This window comes from Monodon monoceros, unplaced genomic scaffold, assembly GCF_005190385.1.
Source record: "Monodon monoceros isolate NGI ecotype Baffin Bay Population unplaced genomic scaffold, NGI_Narwhal_1 Super_Scaffold_9, whole genome shotgun sequence".
NCBI classification, from domain to species: domain Eukaryota; kingdom Metazoa; phylum Chordata; class Mammalia; order Artiodactyla; family Monodontidae; genus Monodon; species Monodon monoceros.
Window position 1 is genome coordinate 20,745,691 of NW_021703786.1, and position 23,388 is coordinate 20,769,078.

The 23,388-nt window shown below is 54.8% G+C and overlaps 1 protein-coding gene across 1 annotated transcript in view; it reads left to right on the plus strand.

Moving 5' to 3' along the window:
• The first annotated feature begins 20,708 nt into the window (after positions 1-20,708).
• WNT3 (Wnt family member 3) overlaps positions 20,709-23,388 on the plus strand; it is a 49,595-nt gene continuing 46,915 nt past the window's right edge. Inside the window, exon 1 of the mRNA XM_029212429.1 lies at positions 20,709-21,082. Within this exon, the coding sequence (XP_029068262.1) occupies positions 20,709-21,082 (374 nt within the window). The remainder of the gene's footprint in view (positions 21,083-23,388) is intronic.

The following is a 23,388-nucleotide window of genomic DNA, read 5'->3' on the forward strand; positions in this document are numbered from 1 at the left end:
AGCCTTCTTTGCTCCTGAACTATGCTCTGAGTGGAGGTTGTGTTGTATGGAAGGTGGTATGACGCTTCCTTGCACCTCCGCCCCTGCTTCAGGCCCTTCTCCAGCCTTGATTCAACAGCATCTTTTTTTTTGGCCACACCGTATAGCATGCAGGATTTTAGTTCCCCGACCAAGGATAGAACCCATGCCCCCTGCATTGGGAGCATGGAGTCTTAACCACTGGACCACCAGGGAAGTCCCACAACAGCATCTTTGAGCTTGACCAAGGAAGACTGAATGCAGAGGTAGGTAGAGAAATGGCAATCTGGATGGACAACCCCAATTTCAAACAGCCTGCTCCATTGTCCCCAAAAGTGAACTCAGAACCGTCAGGTGACATATATGCCTGTGCTCTGCCTGGGTACTGGGCTCACCATGAATATACATACCCACCCCCTGGGTTCCCACTTCCAGAAGCATTAGAACACAGTGAGATGACCGGGCAAGCAGCACCGAGCAGCATGCTTTCTGCCTTCAACTACTGAGAATCCACTCCAGAGCTATCCCACTGGCAAAGCGCTAATGAAAGAGTCTACTTTTGGGTGTTTTATAACAGAAAGGTGTTCTGGACAAGCCACGGCTACTAACACGGCTCAAAAGAAAGAAAACAAGGAAGGAAGGAAGGGTACGAGGAAGACAAGAAAAACAACTTTCTAAGGAAATAGAAATGAGAAATCATCCAGAATTTACTATCAATAATATTCTGAAGATTCGACTCTGAACAGAGGCACACTTCACGTATTCTTTTTGTATAGTATGTTTTCATCTGAGTAACTTCTTGCTTCTGAAAGGGAAGGGTGAGAGGAAAGCGTTCCCATCTTGTTCAGAATGTTCAGCTGGTGCCTGGAGGAATGCAATCCGTTGCATTAGTTCTAGAAGGTGTCCATCACAGACCACCTTCTCCAGGTCACATTTGCACAACCACAGGTACACATGAGTTTGCAGGAAGTGCTCACTAACAAAGTCTTACTAGTAGACAGTTGGACCACAGCATGTATTCCTAAACTCAATGTGTGCGTTCAATGGCCCAGCCAGAGGTCTTCCTTGAAACTGGGGAGAGGCTCAAATCTTAATTTATCTCTGGGAAACAGTAAGCTCAGGCTTAACTCCTCACACACAAGCGTGCACACACACACACACACACACACAGAGTGACTAACTCCATTTTACTACAAAATTTCCTTTTCATAGAAAGTATGATTATATACTATTCAATTTAACAAACTTTGACCATCTGATGTTAAGCCCTGGGAGTAAGAGATGATGAACCAGGTCCTGTCCTTGAGGAGCACAGAGTTTGTTGGGAAAGACGTGTCCATAAGTACATATAGCATTTTGACATTTCTATATCAGTATAAGCCGTTATTGAGTACTTACTACGTGCCAAGCATTGTTATAAATCCTATAGGAATATTAACTCATTTTATCCCCAGAACATTTTACAGATGAAGAAACTGAGGCACAGGGAGGTTAAGTAACAGCCCAGCTAGTAAGCTTGGGATTAGAAACCAGGGAGCCGGTATGTTTCACCACTGAACTGCAGCAAAGAGAAGGAACTGCCAAATGAGATGGGAACCAGGCAAGAGGACGAGCCATTCATTGTTCCAGGGAAGGTATGCCTGGGACAATACTGAGATGTAGTGATATTTGAGCAGGATCTTGCAGAGTGACTTTTCTTCAGTCCATGTTTCTTCACTTTGCCAAATGGTACAATCCATCCTAATTTGCCACATAAATGTTTGAGAAGGAATCAAGTTTTACCACTGGTTGTCATTATAATTCTAAGAGATGATCCTGTGGAGAATCCCTTTGCTATTCTGAGTTCACCTTTGGAGTGAGAAGTAGATTGAAAGGGTGTTGGGGACTTTAGAATAGGAAATGCCTTTGAGACTTGCTGAACCTTGTCGCTCTGTGTTATTGACTCTGGAATCTCATTTTTAGCCCCCAGCTCCAATGTCAAAGTGTCCTCCGGTCTCTCCTTCTCTGGATTTTGCACCCAGGTTGTGCCTACATGTCTCCTCATGACCAGGCATTGTGTCCGCTATGACCTGGATGTAATACAACGAGTCTCCAATAGGGGTCGCTGACCACAACGGGATGGACACCTGCAGTCGAGCGGAGAGAACCCTGGGTCCTAACTTAACTTTGTCCTGTGACCTCGGTTTCCTCATCCATCAAATGGATATAACACTCCCTGTCTGTCTCCCTCACACAACAGTGGTGAGAAGTGTGAGGATGAACGTGGACACCTTGCAGTGTCACTCAGAAGAGGCAGCTCCTGTCTGACTTTCTCACAGCTCCGGTCTAGATGATTTCAAAAACCCAGTCATTCCGCATCTGTTCAGCATTACTCATTGTGCCAGCGCCATACAGACTCCAGAAGTCATTTCCACCTTTACATAAAAGGACTTCGAGGGCTTCCCTGGTGGCGCAGTGGTTGAGAGTCCGCCTGCCGATGCAGGGGACACGGGTTCGTACTCCGGTCCGGGAGGATCCCACATGCCGCGGAGTGGCTGGGCCCGTGAGCCATGGCCGCTGAGCCTGCGCGTCCGGAGCCTGTGCACCGCAACGGGAGAGGCCACAACAGTGAGAGGCCCGCGTACCGCAAAAAAAAAAAAAGGACTTCGAGTAAAAGTTTAAAGCAAACTGTAATCCTGACGGCGAGGGGGAGGCTCTGGTGGGCAGTAAAAGCAGCATCCCCCGTCCTGGGAAAGATCATGGAGTGTGAAATGGCAGGACATCTACTTGTCCTGGACACCTACTGTGGTTGGAAGTCTTTCCCACCCAATAACTCGTCTCTTCTTCCCATAACCCAAAAAACAGAGGCACAGAAAAGGGAAGTGACCGGCCCCCAAACCTGGATTCCAGGAACCTCCCTGCCAGCTAATCCCAGAAAGTGGGGTGGGAAGGAGCAGTGCGGGAAGACGAGTGACCCGAGAGGGCTGGGAGGGACGAAGAAGGGAGGACCTTCCTGTTCTGACCCCCTGGCCAGGCAGACGGAGCCGACGGCGGCCGCGGCGGCCAGCCTTCTGCAGGAGCGCCCCCTGCTGCTCAGCGGTGCCGCCCGTTGCGGAGGCAGCCGGTGGAGGACGATGCTCCGCGCTGGAAGGGCTGTTCTCTAGGCGAGCCGAGACGCCCCCAGAGTAGAGAGCAGGGAGGACCCAGAGGAGTCGCCCCAACCTCTTCACTTTGCACATGGCACGCGAAGCTCGGAGGAGGAAGTGACTTGCTCAAGGGCCTTCAGCGAGCCAGCAGGAGGCGGGTCTCTCAGATGTCCTGCCTGACACCGCAGAGCCCATCTCCCCTCCCCTCCTACTCCGGGTTCCTGAGCCCAGAGGGCGCCTCCCTCCATGCACTGCGCCTGGCCAGCCCCCCCCACCCATTCCTCCTCTCCAGTCCCTACCCGCCCCACAAGCCCATCTCCTCCAGGAACCCTCCGGCACTGCAGCCCCAGAACTCTCCCTTCTCCGAAGCCCTATTGCCTCCAGGGGCCGCGATGACTTTCAATTCGGAGACATGGCTTTGTCAGGCAGTTGGCACGGTCTTGGGAACCATAAATGAGGCCTCTTTCTTTGGAATTCTCTACTCACCTCCCCGCCAGCCTCTCCCCACGCAGAAGTGCCTGGTATAGGGCTGAACTCACTGGGTGATGAATGTTGATGAACGTCTTTTTCTTCTTCCCACTGCAAAGCAGCCCAGCAGTATCTGTAGCCCTGGACAGCCAGGATGCCTGTGCTGGCATTGGGGCTCTCCTTCTGAGCCGGTGACCTTGGGCAAGTCACTTGAAATCTCTCAGAGCCCTGGTTTTCCCGACTGTAAAATCAGGCAGGGATAAAGCTATTCTTTGGGCTGGTTGTGAGGATTAAATGAGGTAACGTGTACAGTGTGCCTGGAACATTGTAGGTGCTCAATAATCGGCAAGGTTGATCAGTCAGGCTTCCAAGGAACCTTAGGTTGGTCTCTCTGGCCTCATCCTTCTTCTAGCTGGAATCCTCTTTCCTAGATGTGAACCTTCCAACCCTAAGCTCCCCACCTCCTGTCCGCTGTTGTAAGCGGCATCAGGGAAGGGGACACACGGTGGCTATGTAAGGATCATAGGAAAGGAGGATGCTGTTGGAAGACAGAAAAGGCTACACAGTGGGGGGTAGTCAAGTCACACTGCCAGGCTGATGCTTCTACTAACAAGGCTCTCAGGTACCTTGGTCTGCCTCTCTCGCTCCCCTCTTTGTGCTGGCTTCCTCCCCCTTCACTCTTTCTAAACAGGTCTTTCTGCTTCTGCTTCTATTAACTCCTCGTTCCTGTTTCTTTCCTGTTTCTCTCAGAACTTACAGCCGGCACGTGGCTCATCATGGCTGCTGTGACACCCCCATGGTGCCACGGCCATTCAGCTCTGGGGCCCAGTGGCATCTGCCATGTATCCTAACACATGTCTGAGGGAGAAAGGGGGACCCCACACTGGCACTTCCGGGACCTGTCAAAGGCTGTGGCCAGTTGTGAACTGGCTGCCCAAGGGTCAGGCAGCCACACCTGGTCCAGTTAGCTGTGGTCGTGGGGACAGGGTATCTGCTGCAAGCATGGCCACCAACATAGTTGCATGTCTAATAGAATATTCAATAGACACTGTTATTATTAATAATAACAACAATAATAATAGAAACTCATGGAAATTCATTTGAAATTCATTAGTAAAGGAAACAACCTCTTGTGAGCTGCTCTATGTGGTGAATAATTCCCTCTACCTGCACAGACCTCATGCCATATTATCTGTTTTGTACACCCAGATTTTATGGACTGCATCTGCTGGAAGCTTGATATACTCATATGCTTGTTACAACAAATACTGCTCCAGGAAACAGTCCCAGGGTCCCCAAACTTGACCGAGGCTATTGAGAGGACTTTCCCCTTTCCCCAAATGATCTTTGATGTTATTTAAAAAATGAATTTGTGATGTGAAAAAAAAAAAAGGCAGCCCCTGCTCTACATCTTCCTTTGGGCTCACCCAAGGAGCTCCAGATTCTTCCTTTCCTCTCCCTCCTTCCCTTCCCTCCCTCCTCCCCAGTTATGAGGTCCTGCCCCAGCAAGCAGAGCAAAAGCCTGAACCTTCAGCCAGGAATCTCTGAGAGGAGACAGCAGGACAGGGGGACAGTGAGGGCTTTCACTCCCTGTTGCCCCTCTGATGAGTGCTGGGAGCAACGAGATGGGGCAGAAAATGTTCCTCCACTTCCAACACCTGCTCACTCCCTTGGGCGGAGGTCTCAAGGAAGATGTGATGTACGTGTGGGAAAGGCTGGCAGGACACTGCCCAGCCACCATGAAGTCCCCCCGAATGATTTAGAAACAGCTATTTCCTCCTCCAGGCATTTTATTTCCAACTGTCAGAAACAGTCACCACAGATATGCCTGTGATGCGGATGGCGCCCTCCTATGTGGGGTACCCTTTTGCAGTGCACAACCTGAGCAGTTGTACATGGCAGTCCTAACGGTGTATACCCGATCGTCTTCTGCCCCATGAGTGGGAAACTGGGCCTTGCTGACCATTGGCTATCTATTCCCCCAAACATTCCTCCATACCCATTCCGAGCGGGGTCACCACCACCTTTCTGTGTACCCAGCCCCAGCCCTTTGGAGTCACCCCTCACTTCCTGGCTTCAGAGTGAGGTGGACCCGGATGCACGTCCCCGTTCCAGCACTTACTAGGACTGTGACCTTGGCTAGGTCACACAGCCTCCCTGGGCCACAAGTCCCTTATTTGTTGTTGTGGTTGTTTTGGCCATGCTGTGTGGCTTGTGGGATCTTAGTTCCCCGACCAGTGATCAAACCTGGGCCCTGTAGTGAAACCACAGAGTTCTAATCCCTGGACCACCAGGGAATTCCCACAAGTCCCTTATTTGTGAAGTGAGAGTGGTGCCAGGTCTCATGTGGGGCTTTATTGAGGATTAGATGGGAAAGCAAATGAAACCCACCAAGACCAGGGCCTGGCGCCTGCTGAGTCCCCAACATTAATCCCGCTCCCCAAATTCTCCCATTTACACTCCACACTCTGGCCAAGGAAGAGCATCAGTATCTGGCTAAATGGGTAGGCTATCTCTGTAGCCCTGTCGTTGCTGGTGGAGTTCGATTATCCAAGTTAAGGGGTGTAAGAGCAAAACAGATGATATGTGAAATACTTGCAAGAATCCTAGACTGGGTTCTTCCCGAAGTGAAGGGTTATTTGGCAAACTGAAACCCTTACCCCTGAATTTCTGTATTCGCACATCTGACTCTATTTATCCCAGGGAGTTAGAAGCAGCACACCTCCACGTTAGAAGGACGCGGCTCAGCGGATGGCTTCCAACCAAGACATCAACCAGCCTGTGGCCCTGGGCACCTCTGCTCCCCTCCAGCCTGGCTCACCAGGGAGGCCGATCACCTTCCACCGTGGAGGAATTGCCCTAACATATCGAGTATTTATCAGGTGTCAGGCACTGTGCTAATTCATTTCACTATCTTATTTATTCCTCCCAACTTCTTCAGAAATTGACTTTACAGTGATCACCTGAACTGTTTTTATTTTTTGTTTTAAAGGGCTTCAAATGCTTGGCTTTTTATTTATTTATTTATTTATTTATTTATTTATGGCTGTGTTGGGTCTTCATTTCTGTGCGAGGGCTTTCTCTAATTGCGGCAAGCGGGGGCCACGCTTCATCGCGGTGCACGGGCCTCTTACTATCGCGGCCTCTTGTTGCGGAGCACAGGCTCCAGACGCGCAGGCTCAGTAGTTGTGGCACACGGGCCTAGTTGCTCCACGGCATGTGGGATCTTCCCAGACCAGGGCTCGAACCCACGTCCCCTGCATTAGCAGGCAGATTCCCAACCACTGCGCCACCAGGGAAGCCCAGAACTGTTTTTAATCATTGACGTTTGCAGTATTACATACTTTTCTTCCTCTCATGAAGGAGATAAAACACAAAGATATACAAAACGTGTCCTTGTTCTTTGCCCTTAAAACTTCATAGAAATGCAGAGAACAACCTCAGACTTCCTCTGGGTACATCCCTAGAAAACAGACTCTGAATGAAGTTCAAAAACTACCACCGGTTCCAAGGAATGCAGCTCATGTCCCTGGGAGCCCCAGGTGGAATTCCCCACGCCCTGTTCCCTGTGCATCTTCTTGTGCTTCCCTCCTGGAAAGGGGATGAGGGTTTAATAGCTGAGGCGAATTTCAGGATCTGTGGTGAGATGTTACACCAACTGCCCCTAACCACCGCCCCACACCCGGCAACACTCATTGTCTGTGCTTCCGCAGCTGCTTGTCCTAGAAGCCCCAGCAGGTGTCACTGTGACCCCGGCCATCCTCACAGGCTCCAGTTCTGGGTCGGTGCACGTAACACGTTTGTGGCCTGGGGGACTCTCAGAGGTGGGACCTCACCACTAAGGAGTCCCACAGGGAGGGTCTTGTCCCAGAGAGAAGGGCCCTGTCTCTGCTTCCCTCTTTTCCAGGACCATTTTAGGGAATGGCTGTGGTTCAGTGAAGGTTCAACCTCAAGGTCAAGGGGCTGAGGGTGCAGAGGGTGGAGAGTGAAGGGCGCAGAGGGGATCTAGACCCTCCTCCCTTCCCTCCAACCCAGCGGGATATCTTCTTCCATTGCATTAGGAGAGTGTCCCCCCCACCAAGCCCCCTCCCCACTTCAACCCCCCTGACCACCAGCCCCGAGTTTTGGGGACTAATCTTGGTGACTGCTGAGGGCCCCTCAGGATCAGGAATCACTATATTGATGAGGCGCTAGAAGGCACAAAGAGGGCTGTAGGTCAGGGAGGCTTCCTGGAGGAGGTGAGTGTGGACCCAAGAGATTAATTCATGGCTCTGCCCCACATTGAGAACAAGGGAGATGAGGGGCCAATCTGGGGGATTCAGTACTGTCTTGGGGGAGAAATGCCAATGGGTGAGTTCATCAGTGGCCATTTGGGGAGATGTTTCTGGGGTCAGGGTGGGCTTCTCTCCCCCCACAAGTCAGAGAAGCAGGAGCCACAGAATAAGAGGGTGTGAGGGTATGGGAGAAGCTGGGCAGGAGTTATAAGGGGAAAACAGGACGCTGAGCTGTGAAAGCGGAGAGGGAGACCTCCCTTCCAGGCTAAAACTGGGTCCTCTGAATGGGGGAGGGGTGTGACAGCCCATGGAGTGGGAGGGGGCAGGGAGGAAGGACTAAACCCCGTGCCTAGCCTTCAGAACAGCGCTGAGCCACCAGGGGTGTTTGCGTCCTTGAGCCCTTGGCCTTTCTTGGAATAGAAAGTCAGTGACAAGCCAGGGAGATGGGCTTTTCCACGAAAGACTCTCAACACCTCCCGTTGTAAAACCCAACCAGAGGACTTCCCTGGTGGCGCAGTGGTTAAGAATCCGTCTGCCAATGCAGGGGACACGGGTTCAAGCCCTAGGTCCAGGAAGACCCCACATGCCGCGGAGCAACTAAGCCCGTGTGTCACAGCTACTGAGCCTGCGCTCTAGAGCCTGCGAGCCACAACTACTGAGCCCGTGCACCACAACTACTGCAGCCCGCGCGCCTAGAGCCTGTGCTCCACAACAAGAGAAGCCACCGCAATGAGAAGTCCGCGCGCGGTAACGAAGAGTAGCCCCCGCGCGCCTCAAGTAGAGAAAGCCTGCGCGCAGCAACGAAGACCCAACACAGCCAACAGTAAATAAACAAGCAAATAAATAAATAAATAATTATTTACAAAAGAAACCCAACCAGACCTCAGAGGGCCCAGCAGAACTTTCCGGTCCCCTAATGGCCCATCTCTCCACCCCTAACCCTAACCCTTCTGCCCAGCCAGCCTGCCCTCCCCCAGAGAGCCTCAGGCAATCAGTACTAGTCACCACCCACCCCTCTAGCCACTGAGCAGGACACCACCAACCCCCTACACCCACACCCCATTCTCCCCTCTGAGAGTTTGCAAGTTTGCCCTTTTGGTTATCACCTCATGGAGATTTGGCCCTTCTGGAAACAAGTCTTGACACCTGGGGTGGGGCCTGGCCCCGGGTGGATGAGGACAGGAAAGAAGAGAACCAGGACAAACACACGCTTCAGCAGGAACAAGATGCAAAAGAAGTTGGAGGAAGAGCAAGCCTTCGCACCAGGAGCCGCAGACAGACAGCTTCTAGTGGGCAGTCTCACCCGCCTGCTCTCTCCAGGAGTCCTGTTTTCCTGGACACTGCCTCGCATGGAAAACATCTCAATGCAGACATACGTGCAGAGTAAGAGATTTCTTTGAAGATGCAGCGACTTCTCCATTTTGTGCAGAACTGGCCTCTGCTGAGCTATTTCTCTCCCTCACTCACTCCCCGGGGGCCAACTCCGAGGGGCAGCAGGGGATGCAGGGCTGCCCACTGCCCGGGGCAGGAAACAGGTGTTGGAGCCCAGGCAAGCCTCCGGCAGTGCCCCTGAAATTCAAACAGAACTTCCCAGACGACCAGCTGGGAAGCTGGGGCGGGCTGGCTAGCTGTGTCTTTCCAGCACTAACACTTTGATGCTTCGAAGGGGGTTGGGAAGGCTCACAGGACTAGAACTCAGACCTTAGCGGCTTCCGGGGGAGCAGAAGAAACCCCTCCTCCTCTAATTTGACTGCTACACGAAGCAACAGATATGGCAGCCTGTTTTCAGGGGGGCACAAGAACACAATGCTGAAGGAACCCTTATACCACGGAGCTCACACTCAAGTCCATTACGACCGGTCGGGCCTCCAGATGAGCTGCCAGGCACACCTAGCAGAGGATGCCCTGGTCTCATTTACTGACAGCCCCTGGGCTGAGCGCACCATGCACAGCCCTCACGGTTGACATCCATCGATTGACAGCCGGGGCCTGGGACACCGGAGTCCTCGTGTTGCCAGCGGCCCTCACCCTCCATCTACCCCTGTGGCTGTGTGGCCGACTCCTCATGGAAACAGACGCAGTCACCAACTGACCAGGCTGCAAAGATACTGTCCCCAGGTGCCAAGGCACAGCCTAGGGCAGCCTGTTTCCACATGGGATCTGTGACAAGGACCAAAGGGCCAGAGTGCAGGCAGGGGGACTTGTCAGCCCCCCAGCCTACCCTTCTAAGTCCCCGGTTGAGGATTCCCAGACACCTGGACACCCCCAGGCGCTAATGGCCCATCCTGAGCCCACAGAATACTGTGACCTGCCTTGTCGGATTCCCCCAGTAACCCCATCCCGATGCTGCCGGCCCTGCCAGCTTCCTGGGGACCCTGGCTGGTGAGTTTCACCCCAGAGGTGGCTGTGGCATTTTGGTGGCCAGGGCCACCGCCTTCCCGAGTCCTTTTCCGTTGCTCTGTAGCCCAATCTCGTTCATCCATAACCCTCAGGAGCGGGTGGCAGGGCTGGGGGCGACAGGGGCTCTCTCCAGGCAGCGGCGGGGGCGGGGCCGGGGGCTCCCCTAACTGCAGAGGCTAGCCTTACACACCCAGCAACACATGTCCCCCTTTATGGACAGGGCTTTCTCTCCTTGCTTAAAGGCAACTGTGAAAAGAGCAGGGCTGATTCTAGCTGCCTAGCCGTCTCCTGGCAACAGGCCTGGCAGGAGGTCTTTCTTTCTCCACCCCCCCACCTCCCTTCTCTCCTCCACCCCCCACCCCTTTCTTTCCCCCCTGTGTCTTGTGTTGTGTATCATTAAAACTTCCCTCCCAGCCACTTCGCAGCCAACAACCAGGCCCTTCTGGGGCCAGTTCCCTTGGGGCAGCTCAGCCAGCCGGGCCCTGGGGGTGGGGGACCTGAGGGGTCAAGCCCCCAGAGAAGAGCCTTTGTGTTCTGGAACCAAGGCTTAAACTCAATTTGGCAACCTTCGGCATGTTCACGAGAGCAGCCACTAGAACTGCCTCCACCCAGGCACCTCTCCCTTCTCTCCTCTCCTCCCTCCTTCCCTCCCAGGGCTCCGTCTCTCCTGTTAGTGCCTTAAGCCTGCCAATAGGGCCCCTGGGCACTGCCCAGCCCTGCTAGAGCCTCACCGGGCTGGACACCAACAACCCCTCACCTAGAAGGACAGTCCCAGCCACAGGCCTGCAGCCAGCGCTGGCCAGTGTCCTAGTCTGCCCTGAAAGGGGCAGGAACACAAAGGGTGGCGGTTGCGGGAATCATGGGGAAGGGGACCATCCAGTCCATGATGTCAGGACCAGAAGGACTCCTCACTTGGCCGCTGTAATCTAGAGAGACACCAGGACCCGGGGAGGGTAAGTGCCTTGCCAAGGACACAGCCAGTTGGGAGAAAGCTGAGGCTGCAGCCCTGGTTTCTGGTCTCCCTCTTCTGTGGCTCTTTACACCCCTTACAGGAGGGAAACAGGTGGCTCTCTGAGGCCGATGCACCTTCTGGGGCTTGATCTGCCTCCTCAAGTCCTTCTGGCTCCCCCATACAGAGAGCCTCTGTCAGGCCTGGACTGGAGATTCGGCTTCCCCCTCCACCCCTCCCCTGATGGGAGTATCTGGGTCACCAAGGCCTGGTGCTGGGCCACCCTGTCATCCAACACATTCGTAAGGCTGGATGGCTGGCCCCAAGGCTCCTATCTGATACCTCAAGGCAGGGACGATGCTGGGGTGATTCTCAGCTCACAGCAGGGGTAGCTGCCACTTACGACTCCAGTGCCCTCCCATTCTACCAGCTTCTGGAGCTAGGTCACCCCCCGGGGCCCTGGCCAATCGTCAGGTGCCGGCCCCTAAGGTGCCCTGACCACACAGTGGGACTTGCAGGGCACCCTGAGTGCAAGCGCTCAGCTCTGTTGTCCCCACGATCCAGTGTTTTCCAGACTGCAGGCATTTCCATGCTCTGCTATTACCACTTTTCTTTAAATTCATTTGCTTTCCTTTTAATAACTTCAATTACAGAGGAAACTTTAGATCACTATGATTTTCAACGATTTCTTTCTAACCAGAGGCTACGCCCCTCCAAAGACTGAATGTGTGACCTTCTCTCTCTATTACAAAGGAACCTTAGTAAGCGTTGCTTTAGCACCAGACAGACTCTCTCCTCCCTCGACAATAATCAGGAGGAGTGAAGGGAACAGGGATAGGAAATGTGAATAAATGAGATTTCTCACGTGTGACTCCACGTGATTTAACACCACGCTTCATCTCATGGGGCATCCACGGTCCTCTCCGGCCTCTGAGAAACATTACCATTAGCCATGAAAATGCTCTTGAAATTCTAGCCTTTGGCCAAACTGTATTTCAGACTTTCTTAAATTCTGGAGCAGAAAAAAAAAAGAAAAAAAGATAAGAGAAAAGAAAGTAAAAGAAAAATATTTTGGTTATGCCACGTTCTCTGATTTGGGTTTCAGAAAATGATTTTTCCTCTTAGTACTACCCTCTTAAATATGTAGAACAAAAGGCAGAGGGGAGACGGTCAAACTCGGGGTAGGTAAGGAGGACGAGTGGAAGGAAGCCTTTCGGACCACGCAAAGCAGGGAAGCTGGGAACATCATCGTGGTCACCATCAGCCTTGAATCTGGAGACGGTCTGGTCAAGATTTTGCCATTTGTTTGGTCACAAGTTAATAATAAGTTTTGGGGAACCAGCATTTGTGGTCAACTGTATGCCCCCAGCTCTTGGGGTAAATTATGCCATTTGACCCTGTGAGCTGTGGTATTAGTACATGTACCCATTTGCCAGATAAGGAAACAGGCACACAGAAGTCTAAATAACTTGCCCAAAGTCACAGCTAAGCAGTAGAGTCAGGGTTGGAAATTGCCCTTGTCTGATCACAGAGCCCATGCATCCCCACAGTATTATTCTGACACCCTCTCCCCAAACCCGAGGCCATCTGGCCAGTGCGGACAGACCCGAGGAGATCCTGGTCCCTCAGATAAAAGGGTGAGGCTGATGCGCAGAGGCCTGAAAACGGTGCGTAGAAAGTAGAACTCAGCTCTCTGTTCACAGATGAGTCTTCCGCCAGCCCCTCCGAGCAGCCTCAGAAAGTGGTGCATGGATGTGTGGGACGGGGGAGCCTGAGGAGGCCAGCGACTGTAGGGCCGAGATCACAGGTGGAGGAGAGAGTGTGGAAGGAAGGCAGGGGAGTTGCTGCAGCTTGTTTTTCTTTTTTTAAAAAAATGAAGATATAATTCGCACACCGTGAAATCCACCCGTTTACAGTATACCATTCAGTGGCTTTTGGTATATTCAGTAAGTTGTGCAAACATCACCATTATCTAATTCCAAAACATTTCATCACCTCTAAAAGATACTCTATACCCATTAGCAGTCAAGCTGCCGTTTCTTAAGGAAAAGGAAAAGGCAACACCAGATGGAACGCTATTCCGGATTAGTTTTAAGCCCCACCTCAACCCTACACACCCTCCCTTTTGTTGTTTCCTTCTTCCCCCAAGCCATCTCAGAGTGAGTCTCCCAGCTCCAGGCTCCAATTGCAACCTCATTCCCAACCAGACTAAACCCCCAAACCAAGAAAAAGAAAACCAACCAGCCCTTAAATTAAAGCAACTCAATTTGTAAGTCAATTAACAACGCTTTACCTAACTGCCCTATGCCAGACACTATGGGCAGGAGGATACAGAATTCAGTTAGAAGGACTTTGGGTGCAAGTAACAGCCTGAAGTAGCCTAAACAACAAGGAAAATACGTTATTTCACATAAAAAGAATTTCCGAGGCAGGACTCCCCTGGGGTCAGCTAATATGTCAGCAATGGTGTCAGAGACCCAGCTTCTTTCTCTCTTTTTCTTCTTTTCTTCCTCTGCTAGTCAGCCTCATCCTCAGGCGGCTTCCCTCATGGCACAGAATGGCTGCTGCAGCTCCAGGCATCACACCCAGACACAATAATGTCCAAAAACAGGAAAAAGGGACATGTCTTAGTATCATTTTAAGAGCCCCAGAAAACTTAGGGCAGAAAAGTTTTTGTACCCTCCAGCAGACCTCCCCTCATGTCTCATTAGCCTAAACCGGGCCCCATGCCTGCCCTTAAACAAATCCCTGGCAAGGGGAATGGGTGTCCATGATTGGCTTAGATGAATCAGAATTTAACCACTGAGCCAGGTTGGGGAGCCAGAACAAACTGGGGACCCTTGCCAGCCTGGAGCAAGAGGCCACCAGCAGTGTGGGCTACACTACAGCCTAAATAGAAGTCTTTGCCTTTGAGAGGCTCAAGAAAGAGCAGCTGACTGTCACAGAGGAATGGAAGGGGCACTTACCCATCACTGAACATGTCCCAGGTGCCATTTCTGACACTGCAGGAATCACTCCACTGAACAAGCAACAGCCCTTTGAAGCAGCTGTTATTATACCCATTTTGCAGGTGAGGAAACAGGCTCAGAGAGGGTAGGTAATGTGCTCAGTGTCACACAGTTGAGAGGCAGCACTGGGATTCATTGGGGTTGTGGTGGTGCCATGAGATCTGGGCTCTAAGACCACCACTCAGACAGAGGGTCTCTCCAGACAGATATAGGAAACTCCATTCAGGCCTTACCTGGAAGCCAAGGCAAATGAGCAGAGGAGGTGGGCTATGCCAGGTGTGGAACAATGCCAGACAGGTGCCCCTGGTCTGCCCAAGGACTCGCCTACACCTGTGCGAGCCACAGCTACCTGTTCCTGGGTACCTGCTGGTGAGGCAGCTCTGACCCCATTGCAAGCCCACTGGATCCACATCCATATGTCCAGGCTCCCTGGACCCAGAGCCAATGGTTGGGCCCATGTGAGTTTCCAGCAATGGCTGCTACTGGCTGCATTGTTCTGTGGGGAAGATAATTAGCTGGCAGAACTCTGGAGGGTGCAAACCAGGATTTGACCAGAAATTTCTGTGTCATCTCCAAGGATAACATTAGGCTTGCTCTATCCCATCTCCCTAATGGGCCCCCACAAAAGTCTCCCCACGAAGACGCCTGAGATGAAAAGAATCTTCACAGCTCTTACCTTGGTTTAAAGGAAATATTTATTTGATCTTCTGTTGGAAGACTGTCTCTCCCACAGATGGCAAGGCCTGGACAGTTTTTGGTCATCAGCACTTACCCTGTGCTCTATGAAAATGTGTTGAATGAATGAGCCATCCCCCCACCCTGTGCACACAGAGCACCTACCGTGCTCCTGGGGTCCCCTTGAGGATGGACCATTCCTCCCCCAGAGCTTGGCCTCAGGCTTTGCCCACAGCAGGCGCAAAGTATGTGTTTGTGGGTGATGGGAAAAACAGAAACACTTTCCTGCCCTGAAGCCCAGGTGAAAGGGGGCCACAGCTTGGCTGAGGTTGGAGACAGAAGAAAGCAGAGATGGTTCCTGGGTTGCATCTGGGGCTCCCCTTCCTGGTTATGTCCCACCCACTGGGAAATGGAAAGAACACTGGGACCAAGAGAAACTACGTCAGCCACGCACAGACAGCCATGCAGAGGTCTGGCTCGACTTCCTCAAGGAAGGAGCACTTCCCCGGGCAGGAACGGACCTTGGGTTAGAGCCCCAAGGCCTCAGGCAGGCCCGTCATGTCTGGGTGTGGGCTCAGGGCTTGGAGGCAAAGGCAGAATAAAGAAGGATGGAAAAAGACTGAAGAGTTGGAAGAAACGGAAAGTGGGGGAGGGAAAGAGGGGCAGAGATGGGGGCTGGCAGCACGAGGCCCACCAAGCCCCAGGTGTCCTGTGTTGTGGTAACTTCCCGACAGGCTACCAACCCCTGATCTCAGCCCGCTTGGGGCAGTGCAGGTGTCATCTGAGGGGGAAGCAGGTGCCAAACCCAGAGTAGGGTAGCTAGGGGGGAGTGGCGAACTCTAGGTGCCAAGATCTCAAGATGGGGACCCCAAAGGGCCATAAGGACCTCAGACAATGGTCCCCCATCTGAGGCCTCAGCCTCTGCCTCCCCCCTTACTCCCTCAGCCAGTCATCGGCGGCGTTTATAAGGGCCTGCGCCAGATCCTGCTCTGGGTGTTGGGCCTTCAGCAGAACTGAGATTTTCGAGTAGGAAAGAGACAACATTAAATGGGCAACTTAACAGACACATTCAATATGGAATATATGAAATACAAGGTCAGTGTTTAGGGCTATGCAGAAAAATAAAGTGGAGTAAGAGGCCCAGAGGGACAAGGTGGGGGAGCAGCTAGGAGGATGGGGCTGAGGGTCTCGCCGAAAAGGAGATTTTGAGGTGGGTCTCAAGTTGGGGTGCCAAACAAGATTTTCCTGAACAAATCCTTCTGGCAGAGGCTCCTGGGCGCCTGAGGAGCTGCTTAGCTGAGGCTGACAGGAGCAGAAAAAGCAACCCAAGACAGCCACTTACTCCTCAGCCCCTAAGAGGAGAAGAAAGAAACCCAGTATTTATTATTCGCCATCCTCGGTCTGGCGTTCTGTCAGCACGGTTCTCATTTAACGCTGACAACTCCCTATGAGATATGAAGTATTGTCTCCACCTCGGATGGCACAGAGGAGGCTCAGAGATAACAGGCAGCTGGCCAGGGGTGCCCCCGGCCCATTTTTCTGTTGTCCCCTCCCTTCTGAAGGACTTTGACCCCAAATCCCTTTCCAAAATGCCCTTGGGGAACTAGAGATGACTAAGACAGGAGGAACTACTGGGACAGGGAAAACCCCTTACCGCCCCACAGGTGGCACCTGTGATCTTGGGGTGCTGGTGGGCCAGGCCAGGAAGGACTCAGTGACATCACCCTGCCGTTTGCAGCCTTCCGTGTCTCGACACAAGGTTGAGGCAGCTGCACGGAACCTGCCTGATGCCCAGGAGTGGGAGCCCGGGGCCTCACATCACCCCGCCCGCGCCCGCGTCCTGCATCTCGGGCGTCCTGCGTCTGTGGCGCGGCCCACTCTCCCAGGGGAGCCACCTGGGTGGGGAGGAGAGGGGAGCCTGAAGCCACGCACACCTTATCCCCAGCTAAGCTCGGGGATTGCGAAGTAGATTAAAGGCATTCACTCACGAGGATGCCTACTTAACCGGGATCCCCAAAGATCCGGGCTGCTCACCGACAAAGGCTCCGGCTCCCAGCCCGCGGGGTCGGGGGCGGGGCGGAGCCACCTTCCTCGCCTGCAGACTTCCTGCCTTATTATCAGCACCGCCGCCAGGGGGCGCGCCGGGGCCGGGAGACCGAGAGGCTAGTGGGCTCCGGGTCGCCTTTGTGCGTTCGGTTGGCGTTTGTTGCTCACCTATGTGCTTACCCAGTGCACGCTTCCGGCATTTCCAGGACGCTGCCTCTACACTGGGCGGTTTAAAGAAATCTCGTTTGATTAATTCCTGCGCCACCACCCACGCTGTGGACCACCTGCCTCCTGGTTGCCCTCTCCGGTTGTCTAGCTTTCTTTCTAGTGGCCTCCAAGGAGAACCTCGCTTGAAACCGTTCTGCGGCTCCTGTAGCTCTTGGGGTAAAGTTAAAAGCCCCTCTCTCGGTCGGAGTCCGTGGAGGGAGCTCCCACGCGCCCCCTTCATGCTGTTCCCCGCGGGAGTCGCGAGGTTGCAGACCTTCCGCACTTGCTGCTTCCCCCGCCCGCAGCAGCTTTGCCCTCTCCCCTCACCCTCCCCAGGCTGGTCTGGGCTCCTGGCTCCCTGGGCCCCAGCAGCCTTCGGGCAAGTTTCGAGCAAAAGTGAAGCGCACAGCGCTGGATCGAAGATGTCCTCCTCCTCCCTCCCCGCGATAGACGGGTAGCCCGCTGCGGGCGGGGACAAGGCTGCCCCGTCCTTTGTCTCGGCGGTGCCTCCGCAGGGGGCCCGGTTGAGCGGCGCTGAATACACAGCGGCCGACTGCTTGCCCCGGGGGAGCGCACGTAAAAGGGAACCTCGGGGCAGCTAGAGAGGTGGAGGTGGGATGGAGATGGGCGGCCACTCGGTCGGTCTGAGGTCCCGGACACTCACACAACACAGAGTGCTTCCCACGTGCCACCCCTCAGCCCCCAGGTCCCTTTCAAGAGGCCACCCTCCCACTCAGGCGGAGGCCTCGGGGTCCAACGCCCGGGAGCCTCCACCTCACCCGCCCTGGCTGGCCTTGGAGTGAATTTAACCCTTTCCCCACCGCGTGCAACCCTTCGTGCGGTTCGGGTGCCCATGAGAGAGGGCGTTTCCGCTCGTGACACCTGGCTCTGGGGTGCCCTCCCCCTCCTGGGCAGGGACCATTCCTGTGTCCCCACTGGCAGCGCTGGGCCGGCAGGAGGAAGGAAATTAAGCCTGTGTTGAAGGAAGGACACCTGGCAGGGGAGGGAAAGGGCTCAGGAATCCCCTCTTCTGGGGAGCTTTCAAACGGGGGGAAACCCCCACACAGTTTCCATTCTCCAGGGCGCCTTGCCCGGCCGCTAGCAGGTTCCCACATCGCCCCATCCAGTCCTCTCCTTCTTCACTTCCTCAGTGTGAGGCTAGCAAAAGTCTGGGACTCCACCCTACCACCCACTTGTGTCCCTGTCTCTCTTCCATTCTCTGCCCCATGCTCAGGATCGGGATCTCCAGGTGCTCCAAGGCTGCCTGGAGAAGGCATCAGGATACACGCATCCCTTCAGGGAAAGGCCAGCCTTGCCTACACAGCCCAGGGCCACTGGCTGGGCGAGCCAACCCCCACCCCACCTGCAGCCTCGGGCATCTCCTGCCCCCACCTCCCAGGCTGGCACCTATGGAATTTGGGGACCCAGAAATGACCCCGAAGAGATCATCTAGTCCATCCCCCACCTGCCTCCTGGCCACCCTGAATCTGCAGTGGTGTCTTGGTGGCCAGGGAAATGTAGCCCTCCTCAGCCCTCAGAAAGACGATTGTGGGGCTCCAGAGCCCCCCAAACTGACAGGCAGGATTGGAGTTCCAGCGGGCACGTCTGATCAGAAAACCAGCTGAGAGCCCCCGTTGGGGAGGACAGAGCTCCGGGTAGGACTTAGGGTGTGTGTGGAGGGCTCTCTACCCCTAGAGTCGGGGCCCTGAGGCTCCGCAGTCAGGGAAAATGGCAAATCCTCCGCAACCCCCTTTCCAGGTGAATCAGAAATACGGCACACCGGAATCAGCCCGCCACGGGGCCATCTCTGAAGGTCCCCATCTCTGCATCCTCCACCCCGTCCACTGTCCAGGGCAGGTTGGGGTTTTCTCTTCGCCTTGTTCATCCTTCCCCGTCTCTGCCTCTCCCTCCCCTCTTCTTCCCCTTCTTTCTCCGTGGGCTCCCTCTGCTAGTCTCCCCTCCCTCTCCTCTCTCTCTCTTTCTCTCTCAGGCCCTCGCTTGTGCTCTCTCTCTTTTTTCACTACTCTGTCTCTCCCTTTTCTCCCCTTCCCTCCCCTCCTCTCTTTCATCTCCCCCCCACCCCCCCTCCAGTCGAACACCGGGCTAGGAACGCGGCAGAAGCTGTGACAAGCCCAGGCGGCTCTCCCGACCCTTGATGCCCCCGGGCCAGTTTTCCAAGCTCCCTGCGCCCATCACAGCCTTGTGCGGAGAGGGCTCTCGGGATGGGCAGGGGCAGTGGGTTCAAGTTATGGGCACGGGTGGCCCAGATCCAAGGCTAGGAATGTCTGGCCCTGGCGTGGACTTCCTCCAGCCATGCCCCCATCTGGCAGAGGGCCTGCCACTCCCAGCCTTGCACCACTGGGGGTCAGCTCATTTGCTGCCACTTCTGCCACAGTTCTGGGAGTCACTGCCCTCAATCCCTCTTAATGCCCTTGCTTTCTTTGCCCCAGGCCCAGGGATGATGCTCCAGCACCCATCCCTCGCCTGGGGTGCCTCTGGGGGCCTTGAGTGGCCTGGGAGCAGGGTTGTGGGGCAGGTGCCCAGGTGACAGAGGTCAAGGGCCCCCAAATCTGGCTTCAGTCTCAGCACCACTTAAGGCAGACCTAATTCCTTGACTCTGGAGAGGGAGAAGAGAGAAAGAACCCACGGAGGCCTTGGAAGGACTTTTTTCCTATGGCGAGGGGTGGGGTATTGGGATACATTTGGTGTCCACACAGGAAAGGGGGACGTTATCACCAAACCCCAGGTTGGAGCCCAGGGCCTCAGGCAGGAGAGTTGGGCAGGGAAGGGGGTCTCGATGGCAAGGAGGTCCTCCGAGGACCCCAGCTGCTCCCTATTGGGGCTACTGCGTTTCACGCGCCCCAAACTGTTCATCCACAAGATCCAAATGGGATCGCGGGTCCTCCTTCTGACCTGAGCCTGAGGCCGGGCCTGAACCCCTCTAGGAGGAGAAAGTGACCCGGCTCCCCGCGCAGGAAATGCAACTGGCCGCTGGTGTCAGTTGCAGGAAATGCAAAGGCAGCAGGAGGTCCCGATACCGATCTGATCCCTGACAAAAGACTCAAATGACACTCGGCTCTGTCCCCCGGCGCCGCCCGCAGCCAGACCTTCGAGCCTCCGCGGACCCTTCTGCGCGCCTCTCGGATGCCCGGGAAGCGACCTCCCGCGGCTGGGTCGCGTGGCCGGCCCGCTCGCGGGCTCGGGAGGCTGGGAGGGGTTGCATTTTCCAACCCCCTCCGAGACCCTCGGATCCTGTCCTGCCCGAGCGAAGCTTCTGGAAACATCCCTGTGCTTTCTACTCTCGATTCCTCATAGGCCCAAGTCCCAAGAGGTCACGGTCTCCCGAGAGAAAAGGAGCCACCCATCAATACCCACGCCAACCTGGCACCACGTGAACGCCCCAGTCACAGCCCCGGCTCCCTAAACCTGGCTGGCGGGGGGCCGCGGCGGTACCGCGCCAGCAGAGGGTCCAACGTGCCGTGTCCCCCCAAGTTCCCACTGTGTCCGGGGTGCGGGCTTTGCCCAAGTTTGCTGGGCGATGCCCTTCCCGGAGCCCGACTCGTGGGCCGGGCGGGAGGGGCGCGTGATTGACAGGCTGAACTACAGACTCATCTCTTACCTTAGGCCGCGGGCGCTGATTGGCTGCTCGCTGACATCCTCAAACCCGGCTGCTCCGCGCTGGGCTCTGGAGGGGGGCAGCTGCGGGTGGAGGTGCGCTTCTGACAAGCCCGAAAGTCATTTCCAATCTCAAGTGGACTTTGTTCCAACTATTGGGGGCGTCGCTCCCCCTCTTCATGGTCGCGGGCAAACTTCCTCCTCGGCGCCGCTTCTAATGGAGCCCCACCTGCTCGGGCTGCTCCTCGGCCTCCTGCTCTGTGGCACCAGGGTCCTCGCCGGCTACCCAATTTGGTGGTAAGACTCGCCTCTTATCTGCCCGCGGCCAGATTTCTCCGCGGAGCCCCAGGGAGGTGGGGGGCGCTAGCTGGGGGTGGGCTGCGGCAGGGCTGGGGCTCCTTTCTTCTTACCTCCCTCCAGCACCCCGACTCGCCCACCTCCCTGGATTTTCTGCTGGTGTCGCCTTCAGAATCCAACTCCTGGTTTCTCTGATAATCACCATTTTCCCTGCTATTCGCTGCAGAGGCTGGAGGACTTTCCCCGTCTCAGAATGTCTCTTATTCTTAGATCCTAACCCTCCACCCGTCCCAGTCTGGGGGCCCCGAAGACCCTCCATTTGCTTGCAGTTGTCTTTCTGGCAATCCAGCGATGTCCCTGGGGCCCAGCCACTCCTCTTCTCCATTTTGGGGTCTTCATGGGCAAAATCATCCTGTTCCTTCATTGCCACCCTCACCTCCTCCGGCGCCTCCATCAGGAGATTTCCCCACAATAACCCCCCTGTGCCTTCAGATTTTAGACCCCAGTCGCTTCAGGGATCCCCCAGGGCAGGGGGGTGGGGGGTGGATTTCATCAGATTCTCCCCACTCTGCTCTAGATTAATCTGGAGCCTCAGAAGTGAATATGGTATTTGCTGATCCGAGATGCCATTGAATTCAGATTTAATTCATTTCTTGCTTGTCCATCCTGGCAAAAGCGGGGCTTCTTGAAAATGTAGTTGTTTGGGAGGGGGTGGGTTTGTTCTTTGACCAAAAACCCAATTCTCCATGTCAAATTCGTTCCTTTTGGAAAAACCCGAGGACCGAGGAGAAAGGGAGAGAGGGAGAGGAGGATCCCGGTCCCCGAGAAATGTGGATACAAAAGACATTTTTAGTAAATAAGGCTGGGAAACCAGGCGCGGTGTTTTGGCGGGGGCCGGGTGGGGGGTTGTGCGTGTATGGGGGAACTGGCCGTGGAGTAAACAGCCCTTTGGGAGCCCCAGTTCCAGGGAGTCCCCTTGTTTTCCAAGCGGCCTCATCGACACCCAGCAGGTCCCAGAGGCCAGAGGGGAAAGACACACTGAAACCAGTTCTCTAAATTACACCCCGCCTCTCCTCAGTCTCCAGCCCCCTGCATTCCGGAAAACTTTAATTAAAGAATCTTCCCCTCCTGGATGTAGGAGAGGCTCGGCCAGGGGGTGGGGGGTGGGGGGTGGAAGGTGAGGAGGAAGAATTTGGGATCTGTGAGTTAGCAGAGGGACTGTGGCCCTGGAATGAAAGTCAGAGAGGAGTGCCACCTGCGTGTCCCCCTTTCCCTTAACCACCCTTTGCCCAGCTTGGGATAGGGGGAGCAGAGCAAGGAGATTTGGGGCCACACCCCGAGTCTGCCTGCAGCTGTTTGGGGGTGGCAGCATTTGTGTCTGGGTGTTTGGGGGGGTCAGGATGGGAATAAGAGCAGTGTATGGCCAAGGGTCTCCATTTAGAGGGTACTGAGAGTTGCTCCCAGGACAGACATCCAAGGGGAGGTCTTTCTTCTGCCCAGCCCTTCCTTCCCCGTGGCGATGGGCTGGCCTGAGGCCTCCTGTACATAAAGAAGTCCCCAGGGTGGCCAGGGCAGCCAGGGATGCCAGGTTGGGGACTTTGCCAGTTGCGAGGAAGGCTGCTGCAGAAACCAATCCTGCCCCACTGGCCCTTCCCGACCCTCTTCCCATCCCCTGCCCAAGGCCATGCTGTTCTCTTCTTTCACAGGGACCTTGGGGGTGGGCGGGGAGGGTGGGAAGAGAGGGCTTGGAGCCCCATAGGCTGCAGGAACCAAGGGGGGAAGACCAGCTTCCCCTATCCTATGAACTGGACAAGAGCACTTCCGGGGTCAATGCTGGTGGCTGGGGGGTCTGCTGTGTAATGGTGTATTGGGGAGCATCCCGGTAGGGACCACCCAATAGGAAGATGTTGGAAAAACCTGGAAAGCCAGGACATTGGCCCTAACATAACGCTGGACACATGGCTTGTTTGGGGTTGGCGGGGACAGGGATGCTGCTTTGTCTGAGCAGTGTGTGTGTGTGTGTGTGTGTGTGTGTGTGTGTAGGCCTATGACCCTAAGGAGTGTCATCTGTACACTAGTGTGCCTCTGTGTGAAGGAGTGTCTGTACCTGCAACTGGATGACTGTGGACGTGAACTTGTGTGAGATGTGCCTGAGGGTTCCATGGCCCGTGACAGGGTGAACTGTGTATCTGCACACAAGTGTCGGCAAGTGGTTGATTCTCTGTGAGCGCGTGTGTATGTGTATGAGACAGAGAAAGTCTAGAAGTGTCTATGCCCACGTAAAGGTCAGCACCTGTGTCTGCTTA